The 25,403-nt window shown below is 43.5% G+C and overlaps 1 protein-coding gene across 2 annotated transcripts in view; it reads left to right on the top strand.

Moving 5' to 3' along the window:
• The window catches only part of ITFG2 (integrin alpha FG-GAP repeat containing 2), a 106,754-nt gene that overhangs the window by 17,988 nt on the left and 63,363 nt on the right, over window positions 1–25,403 (top strand). Inside the window, exons 2-4 of one of the 2 annotated variants that reach the window (XM_063134408.1) lie at window positions 14,664–14,759; window positions 19,561–19,602; window positions 20,984–21,158. In XM_063134408.1, the coding sequence (XP_062990478.1) occupies window positions 14,664–14,759; window positions 19,561–19,602; window positions 20,984–21,158 (313 nt within the window). The remainder of the gene's footprint in view (window positions 1–14,663; window positions 14,760–19,560; window positions 19,603–20,983; window positions 21,159–25,403) is intronic. The other variant, XM_063134409.1, reaches the window with a different exon arrangement.

Here is a 25,403-nt window from a genome sequence, read left to right as displayed (position 1 = left end):
TTCTTCTTCCCCTTTAACATTCCTCTTCAGCTTTCTTTCCTAAAATATATATATTTTTTTTAAAAAAATACCTCATTCTTCTTCTCCTTTCTTTAACTCTATCGTGGACCGCATGGGCTCCAAGGCCCCATTCAAAAAGTGTGCCCGCTGTGGGACAAAACTACTGCCCTCAGACAGCCACAACTTCTGTGTCATTTGCCTTGGAGAAGGACATAAAGTTGACGCTTGCCCTCACTGCCAAGCCTTCTCGAAGCAGACAAGGAGGCATAGGGCTGACAAACTTCAGACTGAGCTGTGGGAGAGAGCACTTGCGGCGGTAGATAAACCGACCATGGCTTCTGAACAAGAGTCATCAGTGCCTCCAGCTCCTGTCGTGCCCTCATCTAGTCGAGCAGACAGACCCCGCCAGGACCCCCCCCCCCGTAACACTGGGGCTCTCCTTAACCACCTCAGTAGCAAAAAAGCTATCAGAGAAGGCAAGGACTCCTAAGTCCACAGAACTCTCAAAGAAGAAGACAAAAGCAGCCCATAAGCACGGCCACAAGACCAAGACATCGGGATCGACTAAAGTGACACTGTCCACCCCTGTTCGCCCATCTACAGATCAAACGGCTTCGATAATTGTTCCATCAACATTGATGGTCGAGCTGATACCAACCGCTTCATTGTGAACTGCCCAGAGAGCTTCAGCTATTGGGCGGTATAAAAATGTAATAAATAAATAAATAAATTGTCAGAGGGTGAAATAAGAGATAGTGCATCCCTCCAACGAATGAACCAACAATGCTCAGAATTCGGGTCAAGCAGACGCTCAACCCCGATAAGAGACTTACGTGCTCCTGCAGAAAGTAGACCGGATTTTTGTAGATCGCCTACTCCTTTCGCTCGCAGATCAGACCATCGATGCTCACCCGACACAGTCCGTCGACAATCGATATAGAGAAAGGGAGCGCTACTACTACTCCAGACGGCATCGTTCTCGATCTCCTGTAAGGGAATGGGAAAGACAGTCAGAGTGGTCCCTTCCTTCTAGGCACACTTACTATTATAGAGATTGGCAGGATATCCATGATCAATACCATTATGAGGGTGATCGACCATCATCCCCTCGACACCGACAGCCGCCTTCGGTGTCAGCCTCACGGCCGGATCAAATCATAGACGTAGATCATCCAGCCCCACTAGCTATTACGGTGGTAGAGAATGTACCAAATACGGATCGACATCAAGGAACAACAGTGCTTCCCGATACACAGCAAAGAGATTTGGTCCAAGCTGTACAAGTAGCTTCGTCCCCTCAATCTGCTGAAGACTATTGTTCGGACACGGCCTTCTGTTCTTCTGCTGCTCTTTTGATACTGTCTCCAGATGCGGTAGTTGAAGCACAGGGTTCAGGATCTCCATCTGAAGGCCTAGTACATTTTGCAGACCTAATTCAGCGGATGGCACAATCTCTGGGCATAGAAACAAGACAGACTATAGAAGAGCTAGTTGACCCTGTTTTCGATGCCATACGTACGGAAGCGGCATCACCTGTTGCTATTCCCTTCCTACCGACCTTAACACGGGCAGTAAAAGAATCCTGGAAAGACCCTGCAGCATTACTTCCATTGTCAAAATGACTTGACAACATGTACAGGGTTCTAGAGAAGGAAGCAGAGTTCCTGTTTACGCATGCTCAACCGAACTCCATTATAGTGGAGTCAGCTCAAAGCTACTCACAGAGAATACATACTGCACCTGTGGACAAGGAGGGCCGACGTCTGGATCTAATGGGCCGCAGGTTCTACTCAACAGCATCACTAAGCCTGAAGGTGTCCAGTTATCAAGCCATGATGGCTAGATACCAATTATTTTTATGGGACAAGATGAAGTTGGTGTGTGATAATTTGGGAGATGATCACAGGGAGTTTGCAAGAGTTTTCCACTTTGAAGCGACTAAAATGGCAAGTCAGCAGATAGCTACTGCAAAACACCAAGCTGATTGCAGTGCAAAAACTATGGTAGGAGCAATAGCCCTTAGAAGGTCAATGGCTGAGGTCAACAGGACTATCGCAGGAAGCCAAAACTTGCATTGAGAGTCTTCCCTTTGATGGCACAGGCCTTTTTAATTCTACGACTGATCAGGCTATGGACACTGTTCAAAAGGCCAGAATTACGGCAAGGAAGATGAGATTAGTTTCTACTCAACATCAGTTTAAACCCAAAAGATGGTACAGGCAGCCGGGATTTAACACAGTAAGATACCAGCCAGCCAGACTATCATTTAAGCAAACTTCTCTACCTCAACAAGGGAAGAAGCAGTTTCCAACATCGAAACCCAGATTTCAATGTTGTAAACTGGACTACACACAGAATCGACGCCTTTGACTCCCCTCTTCAGAACATTGTGCGCACCCCCTTCAGCGATCGTCTCTCGACGTCGAGGAAGGCATGGAATCAACTCACTTCAGACAAATGGGTACTCTCCATCATCGAAAGAGGCTACAAGATAGAGTTCGATTCTTTACCACCCTCGGGAGTCCTGAGAACGACTACACCATCGGCGCCACTTCAGCAGAAGGTCCGCTCACTTTTAGAAAAGGGAGCGATAATACCAGTACCCAAAGGACAAATAACAAAGGGATTCTATTCCCACTATTTCACCGTTCCAAAGACCGATGGAGGCGTCCGCCCGATATTAGACCTACGAGACATAAACACCTTTATTACACCAAGGAGGTTCCGTATGGTTTCCCTTCCTACAATTCTCCCACTACTCACAAGGAACTCCTGATTCGCCTCTATAGACCTCAAGGACGCTTACTTCCACGTAGCTATTCACCACCACGGCCAGTAATACCTACGCTTCACCATAGGCCATCGACCTTTCCAGTTCCGTGTACTGCCATTCGGACTCTCAACAGCACCCAGGGTGTTTACCAAATGTATCGTGGTGGTCTGGCTCACCTGAGAAGCCGAGGAATACATATACACCCCTACATCAACGACTGGCTCATAGTTGCAGACTCAAAGGTCACCCTACAGCAGCACTTATGGTACGTGCAGAATCTGATGGCGGAGCTGGGGCTAATAATAAACATGGAAAAATCATATTTTCATCCAACCAGAACTATAAAGTTTACAGGTGCAATTTTGGACTCAAACACCACCAAAGCCTATCTGCCAGTCAACAGAGCTCTCACCATCGAGAACTAGAGTGTTTGTACTGTGTGTTGGGTATTCGAGACAGATTAGGGATTCTGCTGGTGTACCGTCCACCCCGCTGCCCAACAGTCTCCCTGCCTGAGCTGACGGAGGTTGTCTCGGACCTGGTGTTGAGGACCCTCAGGATGGTGGTTCTGGGGGATCTCAACTTCCATGCTGAGGCTGCTGTATCCGGAGCGGCTCAGGACTTCATGGCTGCCATGACAACTATGGGGCTGTCTCAACATGTCCTCGGCCCAATACATGCAAAGGGACACACGCTTGATCTGGTTTTCTCGACTGGGCAGGAGCATGGTGATCTGGAAGTGGGGGAACTAACATCTACCCCCTTGTCATGGTCAGATCGCTTCCTACTGAGGTTTAGACTCTCGGTGGCCTTTCCCCTCTGCAAGGGTGGGGGGCCTATTAAAATGGTCCGCCCCCGGAGGCTAATGGACTCCGCTGGATTCCAGAGGGCTCTGGGGGATTTTCCTGCTGATATGGCCGGTGCTCCTGTCGAAGCCCAGGTCGCTCTGTGGAATGCAGAGATGACTCGGGCAGTTGACACGATTGCGCCCAAGTGTCCTCTCCCTCTGAGCAGAGCCCAGTCAGCTCCTTGGTATACACCTGAGCTGAGGGCAATGAAGCAAGAGGGGAGACGGCTAGAACGCAGGTGGAGGAAAACTCGTGCTGGGTCTGATCGAACACGGGTTAGAGCTCACTATCGAGCCTACTCTGTGGCGGTGAGGGTGGCAAAGAGGCAGTTCTTTTCCACCAGCATTGCATCTTCTCAGTGTCGTCCGGCGGAGCTTTTCTGAGTGGTTCGTGGCCTGTTACACTCTGGGCCAGGGCGTGAGATAGTTGAACCCTCGGTAGCACGCTGTGACGAGTTTGCACGGCACTTTGAAGATAAAGTCGCTCAGATTCGTCATGAATTGGACACCACACTTAATGCAGCTCCACTAGTAGAGGCGTTCAGAGCGCCGTCCGGTTCAGTTTTATTGGATGTGTTTCAGTTGTTGAGGCCCGAGGATGTGGACAAGGTGCTTGGCCAAGTCCGGTCGACCACCTGTGTGCTTGACCCTTGCCCCTCGTGGCTTATTACATCAAATAAGGAGGGGATCACCGGCTGGGTCCAGGAGGTTGTAAATGCCTCCTTGAGAGAGGGAGCGGTGCTGGCCTCTTTAAAAGAGGCGGTAATTAGACCACTCCTGAAGAAGATGGGTGGGAGTATTTAAAAAAATGAAATTTTAAAGGCACAGTTACAAACAATTCCAACAAGGAGAAAAGATAGAAGACAACAGAGGAAACCAATGTGGCTCCACAAAAAGCTTAGAGATGACCTGAAAACAAAAAGGGATACATATAGGAAGTGGAAGGAAGGCCAGGCTACAAAAGAAGAGTACAGACAAGTGGTGCAGAAGTGCCGAAATGGCGTCAGGAAGGCTAAAGCTCAGAATGAGCTGAGATTAGTGAGGGATGCTAAAAGCAATAAAAAGGCTTTCTTCAGATACGTGAGTAGTAAAAGACAGAGGAAAGAAATGGTGCTTCAACTGCTTAATGAGGATGGCAAATTGATAACAGATGACAAAGAAAAGGCTCAATTCCTACTTTGCCTCGGTCTTCTCCCAAAAGCGGGTCTATGACCCTCCTGGAAAAAGTGAAGCAGAAGTTGAGGGGGCAGGATTTCAGTTTGAGATTGATAAACAAATGGTCAAAGAACACCTAATTTCCTTGAATGAGTTTAAATCTCCAGGGTAATGAAGGAGCTAGCAGAAGAACTCTCAGAACCTTTGTCTATTATCTTTAGATGATGGGTGAGGTGCCGGACGACTGGAGGAGGGCTAACGTTGTCCCTATCTTCAAAAAGGGCAAAAAGGAGGAACCTGGGAACTACAGACCAGTCAGTCTGACATCCATCCCTGGGAAAATTCTGGAGCAGATTATAAAGAAGTCAATCTCTAAACACCTTGAAATCAATGCAGTGATTACTAGAAGCCAACATGGATTTGTCAGGAACAAATCCTGTCAGACTAATTTGATCTCATTTTTTGATAGGATAACCTCCCTTGTGGACTGTGGGAATGCTGTGGATGTCATATATCTTGACTTCAGTAAAGCTTTTGACAAAGTACCACATGACATTCTGATTAACAAACTAGCTAAAAGTGGGCTAGATGGAACAACTATTAGGTGGATTCACAGCTGGCTACAGAATCGGACTCAAAGAGTACTTATCAATGGAACCTTCTCAAACTGGGGAGAGGCAACGAGTGGGGTGCCGCAGGGCTCAGTCCTGGGCCCAGTGCTCTTCAACATTTTTATTAATGATTTGGACGAGGAGGTGCAGGGAACGCTGATCAAATTTGCAGATTACACCAAATTGGGTGGGATAGCTAATACCCTGGAAGACAGAAACAAACTTCAAAGTGATCTTGATAGGCTGGAGTGCTGGGCTGAAAACAACAGAATGAAATTTAATAGGGATAAATGCCAAGTTCTACATTTAGGGAATAAAAACCAAAGGCACAGTTACATGATGGGGGACACTTGGCTCAGCAATACTACAAACGAGAAAGATCTTGGAATTGTTGTAGACCGCAAGCTGAATATGAGCCAACAGTGCGATATGGCTGCAAGAAAGGCAAATGCTATTTTGGGCTACATTAATAGAAGTATAGCTTCCAAATCACGTGAGGTACTGGTTCCTCTCTATTCGGCCCTGGTTAGGCCTCCTCTAGAGTATTGTGTCCAGTTCTGGGCTCCACAATTCAAGAAGGACGCAGACAAGCTGGAGCGTGTTCAGAAGAGGGCAACCAGGATGATCAGAGGTCTAGAAACAAAGCCCTATGAAGAGAGACTGAAAGAACTGGCCATGTTTAGCCTGGAGAAGAGAAGATTGAGGGGAGACATGATAGCACTCTTCAAATACTTAAAAGGTTGTCACACACGCATTCTTAGACAGGCTGATTATCCCTAAATTAAAAGTAGAACATAGAACTCTTCTTAATAGTCCCATAAGAGCTGAGGAGATAGAAGAGACCATAAAATGTTTTAAAAATGGGAAATCACCAGGCATAGATGGTCTTGGGGGGGAATTTTATAAAGCTTTTAAAGTCACCCTTACTCCCTATTTAGTGAGATTATTTAATTTTATTTTAGAAGGTGGGGAGATTCCAGAATCCTGGAAACGCACGCGCTTGATAACCATTCCTAAGCCAGGACGAGATCCCCACCTAGTGAACTCTTATCGCCCAATAGCGCTTCTTAATCAGGATGCTAAACTCTTCACATCCTTGCTTGCTCATCGTCTGAACCAGTTTATAACAGAATATGTAGATGAAGATCGAACAGGTTTTATGCCAGGTCGACACTTAGCAGATTCAGTGCGCAGGATACTTAACTTAATTCACCACAGCGAAAGCCAAAAGTCTCCTTTGGCACTGTTTTCTCTTGATGTTTTCAAGGCATTTGACCGCTTGGAATGGCCTTTTATTTTCCGCTTATTTCATAAAATGGCGTTTGGTAATCAATTTCTTAAGGTATTGAAGCAATTGTACTCTGATGGTAAGGCAACAGTATGTGTTAACTCTTGGGAATCAAAACGGTTTCAAATAACTAGAGGCACACGTCAGGGTTGCCCACTCTCTCCACTTATCTTTGCCATTGCAATAGAAGCCCTAGCAACCTCAATTCGGGCAGACCCAGCTATATCGGGACCTAGAATAAATGGGAGACATCATTGCATCAACCTTTTTGCTGATGATATTTTGCTTATGTCAACAGAACGTAAGGTTGCTCTTCCTGCTCTTCGCACACATCTGGATACCTTCAAGGAAGTTGCTGGTCTGGAGGTCAATTATGACAAATCTGATTTGCTCTGTGTTAATATCCTTTGGCTGAACAGAAAAATATTCAACGAATTTTCAAAGTCACTTTAAGATTTGACAGTTTAAAATACTTAGGCATTCAGATCACTAAGGAAATCAAACAACTGCGTATACGCAATTTTGATCCTTTATGGAATGCGCTAAGAAAAGATATGACACTGTGGAAGAAACTTAAATTATCTTGGCTAGGGAGGAATGCAGCCCTGAAAATGACTTTGTTGCCTAAACTGTCTTTTTTATTTCATACCCTGCCAGTAGAGATTCCTGGAAATGAGTTCAAACGTTGGCAACAAGCTCTATCCACATTCAGTGGAGGGGGCAAACGCATCCGTGTCAATCAAGCGACACTATTCCGACCAACCAAACTAGGGGGGTTTGGTGTCCCAAATCTTAGGCTGTACCATGATGCTTTTCAATTGAGGCAACTACTCAAAATAATTAGAAATGAGACAGCAATCCCGTGGGTGTCAATTAAAAGCGCCCCCTGCATCCCTACGATCAGGGCGATCCCATTCATTCCAACACTGAAAAAACATATTCAAACAATTAATAACCCGTTTTTGAAAGCAAATTTAAAGGTATGGGCAAAGTGGGCAAAATGGTTTGCACCATCCCCTTCCCCCCTAACTCCGATTTTAGACCACCCCCGATTCAGAGATCAATTTAAGTACAGACAATTTGCAGGTTGGGAAGAAAAAGGTTTTTTCCATATTCGTGATCTCTTTATACAAGGAAAAATCATATCAATGCAACAATTAGAGGCAAAACTGAGCCCACTCCCTTGTACCTGGCTCCAAAAACTGCAAATAGTCTCTTGCAAATGCTCTATATCAATTCCATAACATTCCACGCTCGCTTACTATATTTGAGAAAGCTTGCCTGACTTATTCTAGAAAGGTTAAAGGGGGAGCTTCTGATATATATCACATGATGTTGAATTGTCAATTCCCAGATAAGGGAGGGTTAAAAATGATTTGGGAACATGATCTGTGCACCAGTTTCACTGAAGGTGAATGGAAAAGCTTGTGGCACCCTATAAAACAATATCAGCAAAAGTTAAAGAGCTCACTCTGAAAATCACTCACAGGTGGTATATCACCCCTGTTAGATTGCACCATATTAGTGCTAATATATCCCCACACTGTTGGCGTGGTTGCTCCGTTCCTGGCACTTATATTCATCTTTGGTGGGAATGTCAACAGGTCAAAACTTTTTGGTCAAGGGTTTTCCAAACCATTACAAACATTATTAATGTTGAAGTAGAAACTGATCCAGCACTGGCTCTACTTTCTATTTTTAGGGATGCCAATAGAAACATTATTCCCAAAGCCTTGGTCACCCATTTGCTGGTTGCAGCCAGGTGGAAAATTGCCCAATTCTGGAAAAGCGACAGACCTTTTGATCATCAACGCTGGTTTGATAAGATTTGGAAACTAGCTTTAAATGATAAATTGACACAACATAGCAGGTTAGCAAGAGGAGAAATAACATCAGACACATTTGTGGAAAACTGGTTGGACTTTTTCACATTTATTAATATGAATCCTGGCGAACCTAGACCCCCAATGACTCAGGAATCCTTTTGGTCAGAGGTTCTAACTTAACCTGCATCTTTTTCTGCACCAAGTGCTTATTGAAGGAATGAACACCCATGCTTTTTTTTTATAGTGGTGCTATGGGAACATCTATATTGTTGTTGAGTGTTTTTTTTTACTCTGTGTATTTATTGTATTTGTCCTTACTTGAAAATCAATAAAAATAGTATTAAAAAAAAAAAAAAGGTTGTCACACAGAGGAGGGCCAGGATCTCTTCTCGATCCTCCCAGAGTGCAGGACACGGAATAACGGGCTCAAGTTAAAGGAAGCCAGATTCCGGCTGGACATCAGGAAAAACTTCCTAACTGTTAGAGCAGTGCGACGGTGGAATCTAGGTTGGTTGTGGGCTCTCCCACACTAGAGGCATTCAAGAGGCAGCTGGACAACCATCTGTCAGGGATGCTTTAGGGTGGATTCCTGCATTGAGCAGGGGGTTGGACTCGATGGCCTTGAACCCTTCCAACTCTGCTATTCTATGATTCTATGAAGCCTAATCGGGACCCGGAGGATGTTAACAACTACAGGCCAGTGGCTAATATCCCTTTCCTGGGCAAGGTGCTTGAGCGGGTGGTTGCAGGACAACTCCAGGCACTCTTGAATGAAACGGATTATCTAGATCCATTTCAATCGGGTTTCAGGCCTGGTTTTGGAACGGAAACTGCCTTGGTCGCCCTGTGGGATGACCTCTGCCGGGAGAGAGACAGGGGGAGTGCAACCCTGTTGGTTCTCCTAGACCTCTCAGCGGCCTTCGATACCATCGACCATGGTATCCTTCTGGATAGGTTGTCTGAGCTGGGAGTTGGAGGTACTACGTTGCAGTGGTTCCGCTCCTACTTGGATGGCCGATTCCAGAAGGTGGTGCTGGGGGATTATTGCTCTGTGCCGTGGCTCCTAAGCCATGGGGTTCCGCAGGGCTCTATTTTATCCCCTATGCTGTTTAACATATACATGAAGCCGCTGGGGGAGGTTATCCGGAGATGTGGACTGAGGTGTCATCAATATGCGGATGACACCCAGCTCTACCTTTCCTTTTCTTCAAACCCAGGTGAGGCAGTGACTGTTCTGAACCAGTGCCTGGGCACGGTAATGGACTGGATGAGGGCTAACAAACTGAGACTCAATCCAGACAAGACGGAGGTACTGTTAGCGGGTGGTTCATTTGTCCGGCGAGGTGATGTCTGCCCTGTCCTGGACGGGGTTGCACTCTCCCTAAAGGATCGGGTCCATAGTTTGGGGGTGCTCTTCGATCCAGAACTGTCACTTGAGGCACAGGTGAACTCAGTGGCAAAGAGCACCTTTTATCAGCTTAGGCTGATATACCAACTGCACCCTTATCTGGACAGTGATAGCCTAGCTACAGTTATCCATGCTCTGATAACCTCTCGTTTGGATTACTGCAATGCGTTATACGTGGGGCTGCCTTTGAAAATGGTCCGGAAACTTCAGCTGGTACAAAACAGTGCAGCCCGTTTACTAACAGGGACTGGCTGGCGAGATCACATTACGCCAGTCCTTTTACAACTTCATTGGCTGCCAGTCCAGGTCCGGGCCCGATTCAAAGTGCTGGTATTGACATTTAAAGCCCTAAACGGTTTGGGGCCAGGTTATTTGAAGGAACGCCTCCTCCCATATGTACCTACCCAGACCTTAAGATCATCTACAGGGGCCCTTCTCTGTGAGCCCCTGCCAAAGGAAGTGAGGCAGGTGGCTACTAGGAGGAGGGCTTTCTCCACTGTGGCACCCCGGTTGTGGAATGAGCTCCCCAGAGAGGTCCGCTTGGCGCCTACACTGTACTCCTTTCGTCGCCAGCTGAAGACCTTTTTATTCACTCAGTATTTTAACACTTAATTTTAACTTAAATTTAAATTATACTGTTTTAACTCTGTATTTTAACCTTATATCAATTTTGCTGCGTGGTTTTATCCTGGTTGTGCTTTTTATATTGTATTTTGTATTTGTGTTTTTAACTTGTTGGTTGTTTTATGATGGTTTTATTATTATTATTATTATTATTATTTATTTATATAGCACCATCAATGTACATTTTTTAATTTTTGTGAACCGCCCAGAGAGCTTCGGCTATTGGGCAGTATAAAAATGTAATAAATAAATAAATAAATAATAAATAAATAAACATAGCGAACGTCCTCATAAAGCAACAGAGAACTATTGCTCACACTATACAGAGACTATTGGGGCTGATGGCATCGACTACCATGATCGTCCCCCTTGCGAGGCTCAAGATGAGACACTTACAGTTATGGTTCAACAAGATGTTCAACCCACTAAGGAATGCCAGATGCGTTTCCCTCTCTTTGCCACTGAGAGTAGACAGATCCTTGAAATGATGGACGAACCGTCACAACCTTTTGCGAGGGGTACCATTCAACCCGTCAGTGCCATCAAAATTAATCACAACGGATGCATCTTGTACAGGATGGGGAGCTCACCTCGACACATTAAAGGTACAGGGCCTGTGGTCAACCAGAGAGAAAAATGCACACACCAACTATCTCAAACTGCCTGCAACCCAAAAGGCTCTCAGAGCATTCGACATCGAGATCCGCAACCACCATGTGCAAGTAACATCAGACAACATGACGGTCATGTTCTATATCAACAAGCAAGGAGGAACAAAATCTTTACCCTTGACCAGACTTACCATACACATCTGGCAATGGTGCGTTCGACATCGAATCTCCCTCACTGCGGTCCACATAGCTGGACTATCCAACGTGCTGGCAGACACCCTCAGCAGGGAGTCATTGATAGTACAGGAGTGGAGGATCCATCCTCTAGTCATCAAAGAAGTATTTCACCTCTGGGGGAAACTGGAGATAGATCTGTTTGCAACAAGGAACAACACAGTCTGTCATCAATCCTGCAGCGGGACAAGGTTCCCTAGGAGATGCATTTCTCCACGACTGGAACAGTCACTTCTTGTATCTATTTATTTATTTATTTATTTATTTAATTACATTTATATACCGCCCCACAGCCGAAGCTCTCTGGGCGGTTTACAACATTTAAAAATAGTAAACATTAAAAGTATACAATTTAAAACACACACACACACACACACACACACACACACACACACACACACATAAAAAACAGTATAAAAACAACAGTATCCATTTAAAAACAACAATTGTGGGGTCCATTAAAAACAAACTTAACGTTGTTAAATGCTGTTAAAATGCTGTTAAAAATGCCTGGGAGAAGAGAAAAGTCTTGACCTGGCGCCGAAAAGATAACAATGTTGGCGCCAGGCGAGCCTCATCGGGGAGATCATTCCACAGTCGGGGGGCCACCACTGAAAAGGCCCTCTCCCTTGTTGCCATCCTCCGAGCTTCCCTTGGAGTAGGCACTCGGAGGAGGACCTTAGATGTTGAGCGCAGTGTACGGGTAGGTTCATATCGGGAGAGGTGTTCCATCAGGTATTGTGGTCCCAAGCCATGTAGGGCTTTATAGGTTAAGACCAGCACCTTGAATTGGGCTCGGAAACATATAGGCAGCCAATGCAAGCGGGCCAGAATCGGTGTTACTATTCCCTCTGTTTCCCCTGATAACGAGAACACTTGCCAAGATTATTCACAACAAGGTGAATTGCATAATCTTGACCCCCTGGTGGCCCAGACAGAACTGGTTTGCAACCCTACTAAACAGGTCACAGGGTCTTTTCATTCGGCTCCCAATGAGACGAGACCTACTGTTCCAAGGTCAGGGCCGGATATGCCATCCAGGCCTCAACACATTTCATATGACAGCGTGGAGGCTGAGCCCCCAGGCAGTTTTAGATGCAGCCCTCAAACTGTCAACGCAAAGGAATTATAATAAGAAATGGGCTACCTTTACTGCCTTTGCTACTCAACAAGGGTTCTTACCCTCAAGCTGCTCAGCTGATCAAGTCCTGTCGTTCCTGTTAGTTTTAATGGACAAAGGACTTAAAGTTTCCTCATTAAAAGTTTATTTAGCAGCTATTTCTCATTTTCATAACTGCATTGAGGGGTTTAGGGTTTTTTCACACCCTACTGTTAAACGTTTTTTGAAGGGTTTATTAAACTTAAATCCACTAGTAAGGAACTTTTCGCCGACATGGAGTTTATCTGTGGTTATGCATGCACTCTCAGCAAAGCTTACAAAGATTGTAAGCCTATGCGGCAGAGTCTTGCTATTTACTGTTTTACTCTGTACAGCACCATGTACATTGATGGTGCTATATAAATAAATAATAATAATAATAATAATAATAATAATAATAATAATAATAATAATAATAAGCCTTTCGAGCCACTAGCAACCACTGACTTACGACTTCTCACCCTAAAAGTGGTTTTTCTGGTGGCAATTACATCTGCAAGGTGTGCCAGTGCATTAAGAATAGACGAACCTTACCTAGTCTTCCACCTGGATAAGGTAGTTCTTCGGCCAGATGTTCAATTTTTACCTAAGGTTTTTCTAGTTTTCATGTTAACCAAGACATTGCCCTATCGGCATTTTTTCCTTCTCCCTCATCTCCTTTGGAAAAGACACTACACTCATTAGATGTCAGAAGGGCTTTGGCTTTCTATAAGGATCGCACTGCTTCCTTCCGTCAATCACAGCATTTATTGCTGTATCATGGACAGCATAACAAGGGCCTGCCAGTGTCATCTCAGAGACTTTCTTCTTGGCTGGTGCAATGTACTACCTTGGCCTATCAACTGCAGAAGTTGGAACCTCCAATGTCAATCAGGGGGCACTCCACAAGGGCTGTAGCCACTTCATCAGCTTTTCATCGTAGAGTATCAGTGCCTGAGTTATGCAGGGCAGCAACATGGGCTCGACCAATGACATTTGTGTCACACTACAAACTTGATGTCAGGTCCAGATCCGACTGCTCCTTTGGCAGAGCAGTGCTGTCGTCTATCCTCACATAAGGACACCAACCCTCCTCTGGTGAGTAAAGCTTGCTAATCACCCATATGTGTGATGCACAGAGACCACGAAGAAGAAGGACAGGTTGCTTACCTGTAACTGGTTCTTCGAGTGGTCATCTGTGCAGTCACACAACCCGCTCACCATACTCCCCTCTTGGTGTCTATGAATTATTATTAATTTTTACTTCTAGTGATTTTTTCAGATACACCTGTAGGTGTTGGTATTCCTCAGACGAGGCCTTTGGGTCTCAGAAGCACTGGGGAATCTGGGCGGGAACCCTCCTGCACATGCGCAGTGGAGACAGGAGGGTTCCCGCCCAAAATGGCTCTTAGCTATGGAAATTTCCCAAGTGGGGCTTCGCGCAGGTGCAGAGCCCATATGTGTGACTGTACAGATGACCACTCGAAGAACCACAGTTACAGGTAAGCAACCTGTCCTTTCTGCTCGTTACAGGGCTTCCTTTAAGAAGCACTATATCCCCCTTGTGTAAGCAGTGAGCCCTGCTTGTGCAGTGGGATTGGCTGGACCCAATGCTTGCAGAAGGGAATCAGTGGGGTGGAAAGTAATCAGCGAAGATGTAAGCGCTCCGTTGGATTCTGCGCATTGCTGAATGTAAGGTAACTTAAATCTTGCACACTACATTTCAAACTGACTACTGTTAAAGGTGCAGAAGCAGGGATCTAATGGATAATAACACACAACTCACTAAACAGATGCTCCTCCAATAGACTGGAGCATGCTTTTGATGGTTTTAAATTTTTGTATATTTGTTTTTAATATTCACTGTTTTGTAAACTGCCCAGAGAGCTTCAGCTATGGGGCGGTATATAAATGTAATTAAATAAATAAATAAATCTTCTGAAAGAGACCGTTTGAGATCAGTTCATATTATTTCCCTTCCCATTTCTCTTTTGGCATATTCAATTCAACACAGTTAGAAGCTTGTGATACTGAGAAATTATTTGGTTTGGGGGGTGGAGGGAACAAAGGGAAATGTTAAGATTTTGTGTATGTAAGGAAGCAGTACGTAAAGCAATATTTTGAACTTTTTCCCATATTCTTCTTCAGCTGAATGAGCTAGTGGTTGGCGACACCAGTGGGAGACTATTTATATACAAGAATGATGAAAGCAAGCCTTGGACTGTGTGCTCGTGTCAAGGAATGGTCAGTAGAAGCTAATATTTGTAGTCCTCCAAATTTTCAGCATCTGGTGGTTCATATGCATGGATTATAAGTAAAAGCAATCTGTAGGATTGCTACAGATCAGATCAAAGGTGTATTGAGTGCAGCATTCTGCTTCAGAAGTTGCCAGTCAGATGTTTCTGGGACGTTTACAAGCAGAGCTGAAATAAGAAGCATGATAGATATTGTTAACTCCCAGCAATTGGTCTTTCAGGATACACTGCCCTTAAATCTGAAGGCTCTATTGAGCTATCATGGAGCTATTGAGACTTATTTTCCATGAATTTGTCTTAACCCCTTTTAAAATTGCCTAAGCCGATGGCTATTACCATATGTGATAATAATTATGTCTGTGGGTAGGTTTTCTTTTGCCTGTCATGAATCTTTTGCCAATCATTTTCATTGGGTGAGTCTAAATGCTGAGAGAACTCTCTCTCTCTCTCTCTCTCTCTCTCTCTCTCTCTCTCTTTCTCCACTTTTTGAGGTGAGCCAACTAGAGTATTCAAAATGCAGCTGCACCGTTTTATAAAAAGCACAAGACTAGCTTTTAAAATCAATCTCTAACATAAGTTTTTGCCTTTTTCTGCTTTACTGTACATTGAGTTGACTTTTTAGTTAAGCATTCTATTGTAACCCCGATATCTCTTCCTTGGTCTATCACAGCCAGTTCATCAAAATATATGTGAAATTAGGAGTCTTTAACGCAGGGATCCTCAACCTTTTTGCACCTGTGAGCCCATTTGGGAAGCTGAGAAACTGCTGTGGACACTGCCACAAAATAACTCCTGTGGAGGTTGTGTCTAGTCGAATAGTAGCTCCTGTGGGTACCTGGCTGGTCAAGAAGTGTGAGACGGGAGCAGGTAGGAAGAGAACTGGGAAGGGAGGGGAAATGGAAAGAGGATGGATGAGAAAACTATCTGGGCCCCAAACTTCTTGAGTTTCCTTCCCAAAGTTCAAAGTCTGACATGATTTCTTTGTAACTCTGCTTGGCAGTATCATTTGTTCTCACATACTTGAGTTCTTGATTTTAAAAGAAGCAAAAGCTGAGTGTAGCCATACGTGTATTTTGGATTTTAGGAAAGCTGATTTTAATAAATTCAGAACAATGATAAGTAAGGTCTCATGTCAAGTGACCCTAATGCAAAAAGGCGTCCAAGTTGGGTGGAAGTTTCTAAAAAAGGAGATTTTAAAGGGACAAATACAAACAATTCCAATAGGGAAAAAAGGTAGAAGACAACAGAAGAAAGGAATGTGGCTCCACAAATGCTTAGAGATGACCTGAAAACAAAAAGGATACATATAGAAAGTTGAAGGAAGGCCAGGCTATAAAAGAAGAGTACATACAGGTAGCACAGAAGTGCAGGAATGGCATCAGGAAGGCTAAAGATGAAATGAGCTGAGGCTAGCGACGGATGCTAAAAGCAACAAAAAAGCTTTCTTCAGGTATGCGTGTAGTAAAAGAAACGGTGGTTCAACTACTCAATGAGGATGGCAAAATAATATCACAAAAAGGCCAAAGTTCTCAATTCCTTATTTGGCTCAGTCTTCTCCCAAAATAGGGTCTATGACCCCCCTGCTGCCCTGGCAAAAGTGAAGTAGAAGCTAAAGGGGCAGGATTGCAGATGGAGATTGATAAACAAATGGTCTATGAACATCTAATTTGCTTGAACAAGTTTAAATCTCCAGAGTAATAAAAGAACTTGAAGAAGAACTGTCAGAACCACTGCCTATTATCTTCGCAAACTCATGGTGTATGGGTCAAATGCCAGATGACTGGACGAGGGCTAATGTTGTCCCTATCTTCAAAAGGGCAAAAATGAGGAACCTGGGATATACAGACCATTTAGTCTGACAACAATCCCTGGGAAAATTTTGGAGCAATCTGTAAGCACCTTGAAAACAATGCAGTGATTATTAGAAGTCAACATGGATTTGTCAAGAACAAATCCTGCCAGACTTATCTGATCTCATTTTTTGATCAGGTAACTTCCCTTGTGGACTGCAGGAATGCTGTGGACATAATAGATCTTAACTTCAAAGCTTTTGGCAAAGTGCCCCATGATATTCTGATTAACAAACTAGCTAAAAGTGGGCTAGATCGAACAACTATTGGGTGGATCCACAGTTGGCTACAGAATCGGATTCAAAGAATGCTTATCAGTGGTACCTTCTCAAACTGGGGGGGGGGTTAGTAACGGGAGAGGTGCTGCAGGGCTGAGTCCTGGCCCCAGTGCTCTTCAACATTTTTATTAATGACTTGGATGGGGAAGTGCAGGGAATGCTTATTAAATTTGCAGATGACATAAAATACCCTGGAAGACAGAAACAAACTTCAAAGTGATCTTGTGCTGGGCTGAAAACAACAGAATGAAATTTAATAGAGATAAATGCCAAATTCTACACCAAGGGAAAAAAACCCAAATGCACAATTACAAGATGGGGTTACTTGGCTCAGCAATGCTACAAGTGAGAAAAATCTTGGAATTGTTATAGATCACAAGCTGAATATGAGTTAACAATGTGATATGGCTGCAAAAAATGCAAATGCTATTTGGGGCTGTATTAATAGAAGTATAGCTTCCAAATCACAGGAGGTACTAGTTCCCCTCTATTCGGCACTGATTAAGCCTCATCTTGAATATTGTGTCCAGTTCTGTGCACCACACTTCAAGAAGGATCCAGACAAACTGGGGGAGGTTCAGAGGAGGGCAACGACGATGATCAGGATTCTGGAAAGAAAAACACTTTTTACAAGTCCACCACATATGATAAAATGTTCCTTCTTGCTCTTCACATTTCCAGCAGGTTCCCAATACATTGTTATTGATTTTGGACAATTTGGAAGGGGACATATACCATCTATACATCATCCTATAAAAGTTTTCTTTGAGACTAGAATGTAAGATGAATTTTACACCTCTTAACCACATATCTTCCCATTGGGCCATTGATATACTATAACCAAAGTTTTGGCCCCATTTTATCATACAATCCTTTACTTGTTCATCTTCCGTTTCAAACTTCAACAAAAGTTTATACTTTTTTGCAATAACATGTTCATCATTTGTACATAATGCCCTTTCAGATTTTTTTTGTTCAAAACCAGTTTTTTTAATCTAATTTTTAAATCTAATTTAAACCTTTCTGACATTTGTAAATATGAAAACCATTGAAATTGCTGATCTTCTAACAAAAACATGAAACATGTCCCTAAAATCAGCATCTGTACCAGAGGACTAGAGAATGGTCAATGCCAGTTTTTAAAAATGGAATTGAGGGATTCAGGAAATTACAGGCCCCTTTGCTTCTCTTCTTTTCTGGGTGAATTGGTGAAAAGCATTAAAGATAAAATCTGGAAGCATGTCAGAGTGCAAGCCATGCTGAAAAAGAATGAACATGGCTTCTGCAAAGGTCAGTTCCATCTCACTAACCTTTGAGGGCGCAACTGTATGGTTTGTACCCTTGATGATCACAAACCTCTGAACTCGGAGGCTTGCACTCATCCAAGGCAGAGTGGGAGGAGCAGTGGAGGTGACCTTTGCCTCCCTGTCCTCCAACTTTGCATCTTTTGCTAGGAGGGCTTTTTTGCCCATCTAGTTGGGGGGGGGGGGCACTTTAGAGGGGGAGGGAAGGAGTCTGGAGAGGCCTCAGGATAGCTCATATCCTGGCTTTTTCTGTCTCCTCTCCTCATCTGCCAAAATGCCCCTTTCTCCGAGGGTGGAGTTCCTGACCTTGGGGAGCAGCCAGTGCAGGTTTTTCCATGCCGCTTCTTCCCATGCCAGCTGGGAGGGGGAAGAAGAGAGGGTCAAAGTTCCCATTTTCCACTCCAAGGTCAGTGCAGTGAGTCCGATCTTGGATTGGGATATCCAGAATATCCAATAGCCCCTCTGTTATTGTCTAGAGGCCATAGGATTGCTCCCCTAGAGTTCTTTGAGACTATCAGTAAATGATGGGGATTTTAGATAATTTGTCTACTTGTACTTCAAAAAAGCTTTTGACAAAGTCCCTCTCCAAAAAACCCTGAACAGTCATGGAATAGGACGAGAGAACATTTTATGGATCAGTAAGTGATTAAAGAACAGAAATCAGAGAGGGATCTGTATTTGGATCAGTGCTTTTAACTTGTTCATAAATGATCTGGAATTTGGAGTGAGTAGACCAGATTTTCTGATGAAACCAAATTATTTAGGGTGCTTAATACTCTTGTGCAGTTTTCACCCCATTCTACAAGTTGAAATGCCTCTCCTAAGGCTTCATGATGGACAGAAAGAGTTTTATGCTAAAATATTCTGGTTGTGGTTTTTTTTGCCCCATCTCTTATGCCTTCAGCTTCACCCAACCCTAGAATGCAGCCCCCAAGCGCTTCTCCAAAATGGAATTCAGCTTTTGGAGTGAAAGAGGTTCTGCACCCCTGCTCTGGATGAACTGAGAGGCATTTTCTAGGGCAAAGTGTCCTCTGTAATCCTCAGGGTTCTTTGGCAAACAGGTCAATATGAAGTACTAGAGAACAAAACATTTGGAAGCCAGTCAGCTAGAGCAATCCTAGTCCACCATGGTTTGGCTTATCCTTTTTGGTACTTGCACATAATGTGGTTCGCTTTGAATTTATTTCAAATTAGAATTACAGTGTTTATTATTAGTGATAATCTGATCACTAATAATTATTAGTGATCTTTTGTCTTTACCACCCTTTCCTTGAAGCTTGTTGTTTAGTTAGGTTTTTGGGTTGGAAAGTGTTGGAATGTTAAAATAAAGTGTTAGAATAAATACTCTCCTTTTCCAGCTTACCTGTGTTGGTGTTGGGGATGTGTGCAATAAAGGAAAGGTAAATGCTGTTTTGTTTTTAAAATATTCTTCCCAACCTGCATGTACAAAATAATCTCAAAACTTTTTCTTAACATCAAATAAGCCATTCTGTCAGCCTTTGTCGAACGGGAACAAAAATAATATATTTCATGTGTTTTTTGGGTCTCAACTTTGGGTCCTCAGATGTTGGACTATAAATTCTCATCAAACCAGTCAAACTACACCATGGGACCAAAGATTGAGAGAGGCTGGCCAAACACTGAAGTTTTATGTATGCTTACTATTAAATAAGTTCCATTGAAATCATTGGGAATTACATCCCAAATAACAATGCTTAGGATGAAGCTGAAAAGTTAGCCATTCATTTAGTACTATCCATGTACATTCATACAGTGAGGAGACTGATAGGATTATAGTCTAGAAAACAGACATAAGGGCAACAGTAGAAGAAGGGGAGGAAAATGGAGGCAGGAGATTATTCTTGTTACATGTACAGTACTTTGGTTTAATTACACTAGGGAATGGGGACCAGGTTGTGCCAAAGACTTCATGAAAAAAATAGTTTTGAGGAGGAATTTGAAAGAAGTAAAAGAGGTATTCCCAAGGAATGGAGAAGAGCTGTTTGAGGGAGCAGGAGATCTTCAGACAGTTGAGAGTGGTGCAACTGGGTGAGTTAATGTCCCAGGCATGGATTTTTCAGGATAGAAGAGAAGGGGAGGCAAGCCCACAGAAAATTTTGAAAGCAAATCAAAGATGCATGAACAAGATCTGGGAGTGGAGAGGAAGCCACCATCAGGGTTTAAGGAGGGTAGTTGTATGGTTGAAGTGATAAGAGTTGAATAACTTTGGCAGCTGCATACTGGATAGAGATGGGAGAATCAAAATGAGACAGTGGAAGACAAGAAAGGAGAAGATTGCACTTGAAGTGATACTGTCCTAGTAAGGCTGCTTCATATTATTTTATCTGTATGTGTACCTTGGCTTGTTAGTATATGTTATTAATTAACATAAATTTAATTTCAAAGTAGTTTACAAAATTAATAAATTTCAAAGTAGTTTACAAAATTATATATTTCAGGATTGTAATCTAAATATAAAGGTTCAAGCCTGTACTTGAAGCACCAGCTGAAATAACCACATGCTTTGTTATTGCGACACTATAAAGAAGCATTGCATATGTACCTTTGAAAGGAAAGTAGTACAGTTGATGTTGAGGACAAGCCTGTACAGAAGGCTAGATCCTGCTCAGTTTGTTGTCCTTGCCTTTGTGCATGCCCAAGACTTTTAAAGTGCACGGGGCTTGCCACTATTGATCCCACAGTGCAGTGTCCATTGCTTCCATGTTATTGCGGTTGTCTCTATTATACAATCTGTTATTTATCAAGAACCTTCTCTGTCAGAACTTGGTTGTTGCAGTGAGTGCTGAAGGTTGGTTTCATCTCTTTGACCTCACTCTACCTTCAAAGCATATGGATGCCCTGGGCTATCACGAACTCCCAACAGCAGATGACCAAAAACTGGGATTCAGGCAGCACATTCCTGCCAACACCAAAGTTATGCTGATCAATGACATTGGTAAGTAATCACACCCATGGCGTGCGAGGTGCTTTCACAGAGCATAGGAAAATCAGTGTGAGTGGGGAGGGAGGGGTGGACTCACCTCTGCCTGGTCCCTGCGGGTGCTCATCAAACCGCTGTTGCTGCTCACCTGCTCGCTGAGCAGCCCCAGAACTGACAAGTGGGTTCAGCCACCACCCATCCTCAGAGCAAACTGCCATTTGTGTAGAAATGGCAGCTTGGGGGTTTCTGTAAAAGTAATGTTGCACAAACAATCGCAATAGAGAAGCCATTTACCCAACATTACTTTTATGGAAATCTCCGAGCTGCCATTTCCATGCAAATGGGGGCTTGTTTTTGGGATGGGCGGCTGCCTGACCCACGCACTGCTGCCAGACTCCAGACCCAGTCAGGTGCTGGCAACATCCCCATGAAGAAGAACAAACATAACACACACACCCCCAATCATCCCACTTTCCTACTGAGTCCTTGAGTGTTCTTCTGAGACTTGAAACAAAGCAGAAGACATGAGGCAGTGGAATCAATTATGCAAATTAAAATGTTGGACTAGGCCTTTAATTGATTAAAGAATTTTTAATTGATGAAACATCTGTTTTCTAATGCCTTAATTGATTATAGAAATGTGCATATTATCAAAACTTCAGTATAGATGTCTTTTTCAAATATTGAAGGAAATTTGAGAACTCACATTTTAATAAAGAAAAGCCACCAATTCAAAACAAAACATCTTTTTAAATAATTTTTTTAGCATTATCAAATATAACTCATTGTGCAATTCTGTTAAAGATAATGCTAACTATTTTCAGGCTTGACTTAAGCAAAAGATAACTCGACGAGTCATCACAGAAGCTGACGCTTTCCTCATATATAGTCCCATCACCTCCTATAAGTGTTTTCAAAGCAAAACCTGCCTCTCTGTTGCCTGACTTCACACATGGGACTCCTTTCCTTTTCCTCCATCCACTGTCTCCTCCCTTCTGGCGTTGGCCAGTTTATTCTTTTTCTTTTGTGGCTTGTGCTCATTAACTGCCCGTGACTACCAGCTCTCACCACTTTTGGAAATGCTACATTTACCTTTAGGTGGAGTAGCGCGGTTAACCAAATTTCCACCCATGCAGTCTCTCACACTCTTAATTAGCACATTATAATGACATTTGTACGCGGGGGGAAATGAAATAGTCTGCAAAGTGTGGATAAAATATATAAAAGGAGCACAAGAGTACCCTTTTAATTAAGATGAGTCACACAAAAAAGCTCCCACCATTGTAAGCCTCACAAGTCTACATCAGTTTAATAACATGAAACATGGCATCCCATGATCTGCCTGATGAGGTCTGTGGTTGTGCAAAATTTCAAAGTAATCCAGTGAAAAGTGCCACAAGTACAGAGAGGTAAAAAAGTTCTGAAAATCGATACATTTGTACATTTTATTCAGCATTTCATTTACTTCTCTCACATTTTGGTGAAAACTACTAATGTGCTTTATTCAGGTTGTCAATACTTGGAATGAGGAGATGACTCAGGCTATTGATACAATCACTCCCAAATATCCTCTACCGAGGGCGAAGAAATGACTGTGTTGACAATTATAGCACAAATGGTGGAAGAATTGGAATGAATATGATCAAACATGGTTAAGAATCCATTTGCAATCTTAGTCCTATATCTCTGACGCCATTGTTGTCCAGTGGAGCTCTTTCATGTGGTTAAAGGCCTCTTGGGTGTAGGCCTTGGAATACAACAACTCAAATCCTCAAAGCCCGCTTGAAGAATTTGCCAGACACTTTGCAGATAAAATCACTCTTTATGCTGACTTGGATGCCTTTGTTTTGACAGAGTCTGATATGGCTGGGGCTGGTGCATTATCAAGTCATGTTATAGATACCTTTCAGCTTGTGCAACCTGAGGAGGTGAAAAACTGCTTGGAGGACTGAGGCCTACTACTTGCCTTTTAGATCCTGCCAGAGCTGGGCTGGATATCTGAACTTCCGAGGTGGTAAATGCCTCCTTGAGGTCCGGTGAGGTCTCCACAGTTTTTAAAGAAGCTATGTGAGGCCCTTGTTGAAAAAATCAAATTTAGATCTGATGGTTTCAGATAATTACCAACCTGTGTCAAATTTGCCATTCTTGGGCAAGGTGCTGGACCGTGTGGTGGCCTCACAAGTTTAAATCATTTTGGATTAAACGGATTACCTAGATCCATTCCAATCAGGTTTCAGGCCTTATTATGGGACAGAAACAACCTTGATCATCTTGGTTGATGACTTATGCCGGGGAATGGATGGGGGTAGTGCAATCCCTTTGGTTCTTCTGGACCTCTCAACAGCTTTCAATACCATCACCCATGGTCTCTTTCTGGATTGTTAATCTGGATTGAGTTTGGGAGGCATGGTTCAAGTCTTTTCTGGGAGCACTCTCAGAAGGTGGGGCTGGGGAACTTCTGTTCCACCCATGACTGAGCCTGTAGGGTGCCGCAAGGTTCTATCTTGTCCCCTATGCTTTTTAACATCTGCATGAAACTGCTACGCTAAGTCATCAGGAGGTTTGGGCTGAAATATCACCAACCTCCAGATGGAGCTCTGGATGCTGGTTTGAGATAGATGAGGGTGAACAAGGTCAAACTTAATACAAACAAGACGGAGGTACTGTGGATTGAGAAACCATTTACTTCGGGTGAAGGTTTACAAGAGGTGTTAGATAGGATTGCACTTCCCCTAAAAACTAAGCACACCGTCTGGGAGTCCTGCTGGACTCTTAAGCTAACTGGACTCTTAAGCTAACTGGGGAAGTCCAGGTGGTTGTAGTGTGCAGGAGAGCATTTCACCAGCTTAGGCTGGTAGGCTAGCTGCTGCCCTATCTGGAGAGGACAGACCTTGCCTCAATTATCCATGCACTAGTTACATCTAGGCTGGACTACCCTAATGGTCTATATGTGGGACTGCCTTTGAAGATGGTTCAGAAACTTCAGTTCAAGCAGAATGCAGCCCTCCGAGTGTTCGTGGGGGTGAGGCGATTTGATCACTTAATGCCTACACTGCGCCAGCTGCACTAGTTACTGGTGTGTTTCTGAGACCAATTCAAAGTTCTTGTTTTGACCTTTAAAGACTTAAATGGTTTGGGACCAAATTACTTGAAGGGCCACCTTCACCCATGTCAGGCCCTTCTCATTGGCCCACCCATGAGTGTAGTTAGGTGGCTGACCACACCTGAGAGGGCCTTTTTTGCAGCGGACATATAACTTTGGAACAAGCTGCCATCCAGGGTCCACCATGTGCCATCGCAGGCTCTTAAGAAGGCCTTGAAAACATAGGCTTGCTGTTGATGTCACTATTGCCGTTGTTGTTTCTGGTTTTATTGTTGGCTCTTCATGTTTTCCTTGCTATTTTATTGTGTATACGTTTTTACTGCTTTTAATATTTTGACTCTTTATGTATTTTATTGCTGTAAGTAGCCTTGGGAGGGCTTCTGAAAGAAATGTTTTAAATAAATAAATATGTTGGTCACGCTCAGCATCGCTCTGAAGCAAGAATGCTGCCAGTATTCCAGTGTTTTGAGGGGGGTTTCTGGGGTTCTTGTTGACATTCTGCAGTGGGGGAGGGGTAGCAGGAAACTTTCAACTGAGATTTGAGTGAGGTGGTTTTGAAAGCTGATGGAATCTCTCTCACTGATTGATAGATCACTGATGAAGGGGGGATTGGGAGGGAAAAGGTATGTTGGAATCCTGCACAGACTTACTCAAAAGTAAGCCTTTCTGGACATACAGGGATATATCTTCATTTGTACACATCCATTCAGTTAATGTCCTGTTAGTGTGTGTGTGTTTTTCTTTTTCTTTTCAGAACACTGTAATAATACATTTTATTTTTTTTAAAAAAAACAAACCACGTAAGATTAGTGATCAAAACACTAGCTGATTTAAGACCCACAGTCAGATAACCAAATAAGTGGAACAAATAAGTTCCAACGCAGAACAAATATTCTGAGTTAGGCCTTCCTTACACTCTCTAAATCAGCTTTCTCCAACCTGATGCCCTCCAGGTTTGTTGGACTACAACTTTCACCAGCCATCTAGAACTAGACATGGGGTGAGGCCACACATGCTGGCCCTTCCACCAACATCCCTTTTCAGTCAGCCTTGTTGGGCTGAGCAGCAAGACCTATAGGAGAGTTCTCATTAGGTGGTGTGGTTGGCTTCAAGTTTTGTTAGTTTAATTTAATTGGCTTAGATCGTTCTGCAGTTCA

Source organism: Elgaria multicarinata, chromosome 9 (assembly GCF_023053635.1).
Source record: "Elgaria multicarinata webbii isolate HBS135686 ecotype San Diego chromosome 9, rElgMul1.1.pri, whole genome shotgun sequence".
Lineage (NCBI taxonomy): Eukaryota > Metazoa > Chordata > Lepidosauria > Squamata > Anguidae > Elgaria > Elgaria multicarinata.
This window is presented reverse-complemented; position numbering and strand designations above follow the sequence as displayed.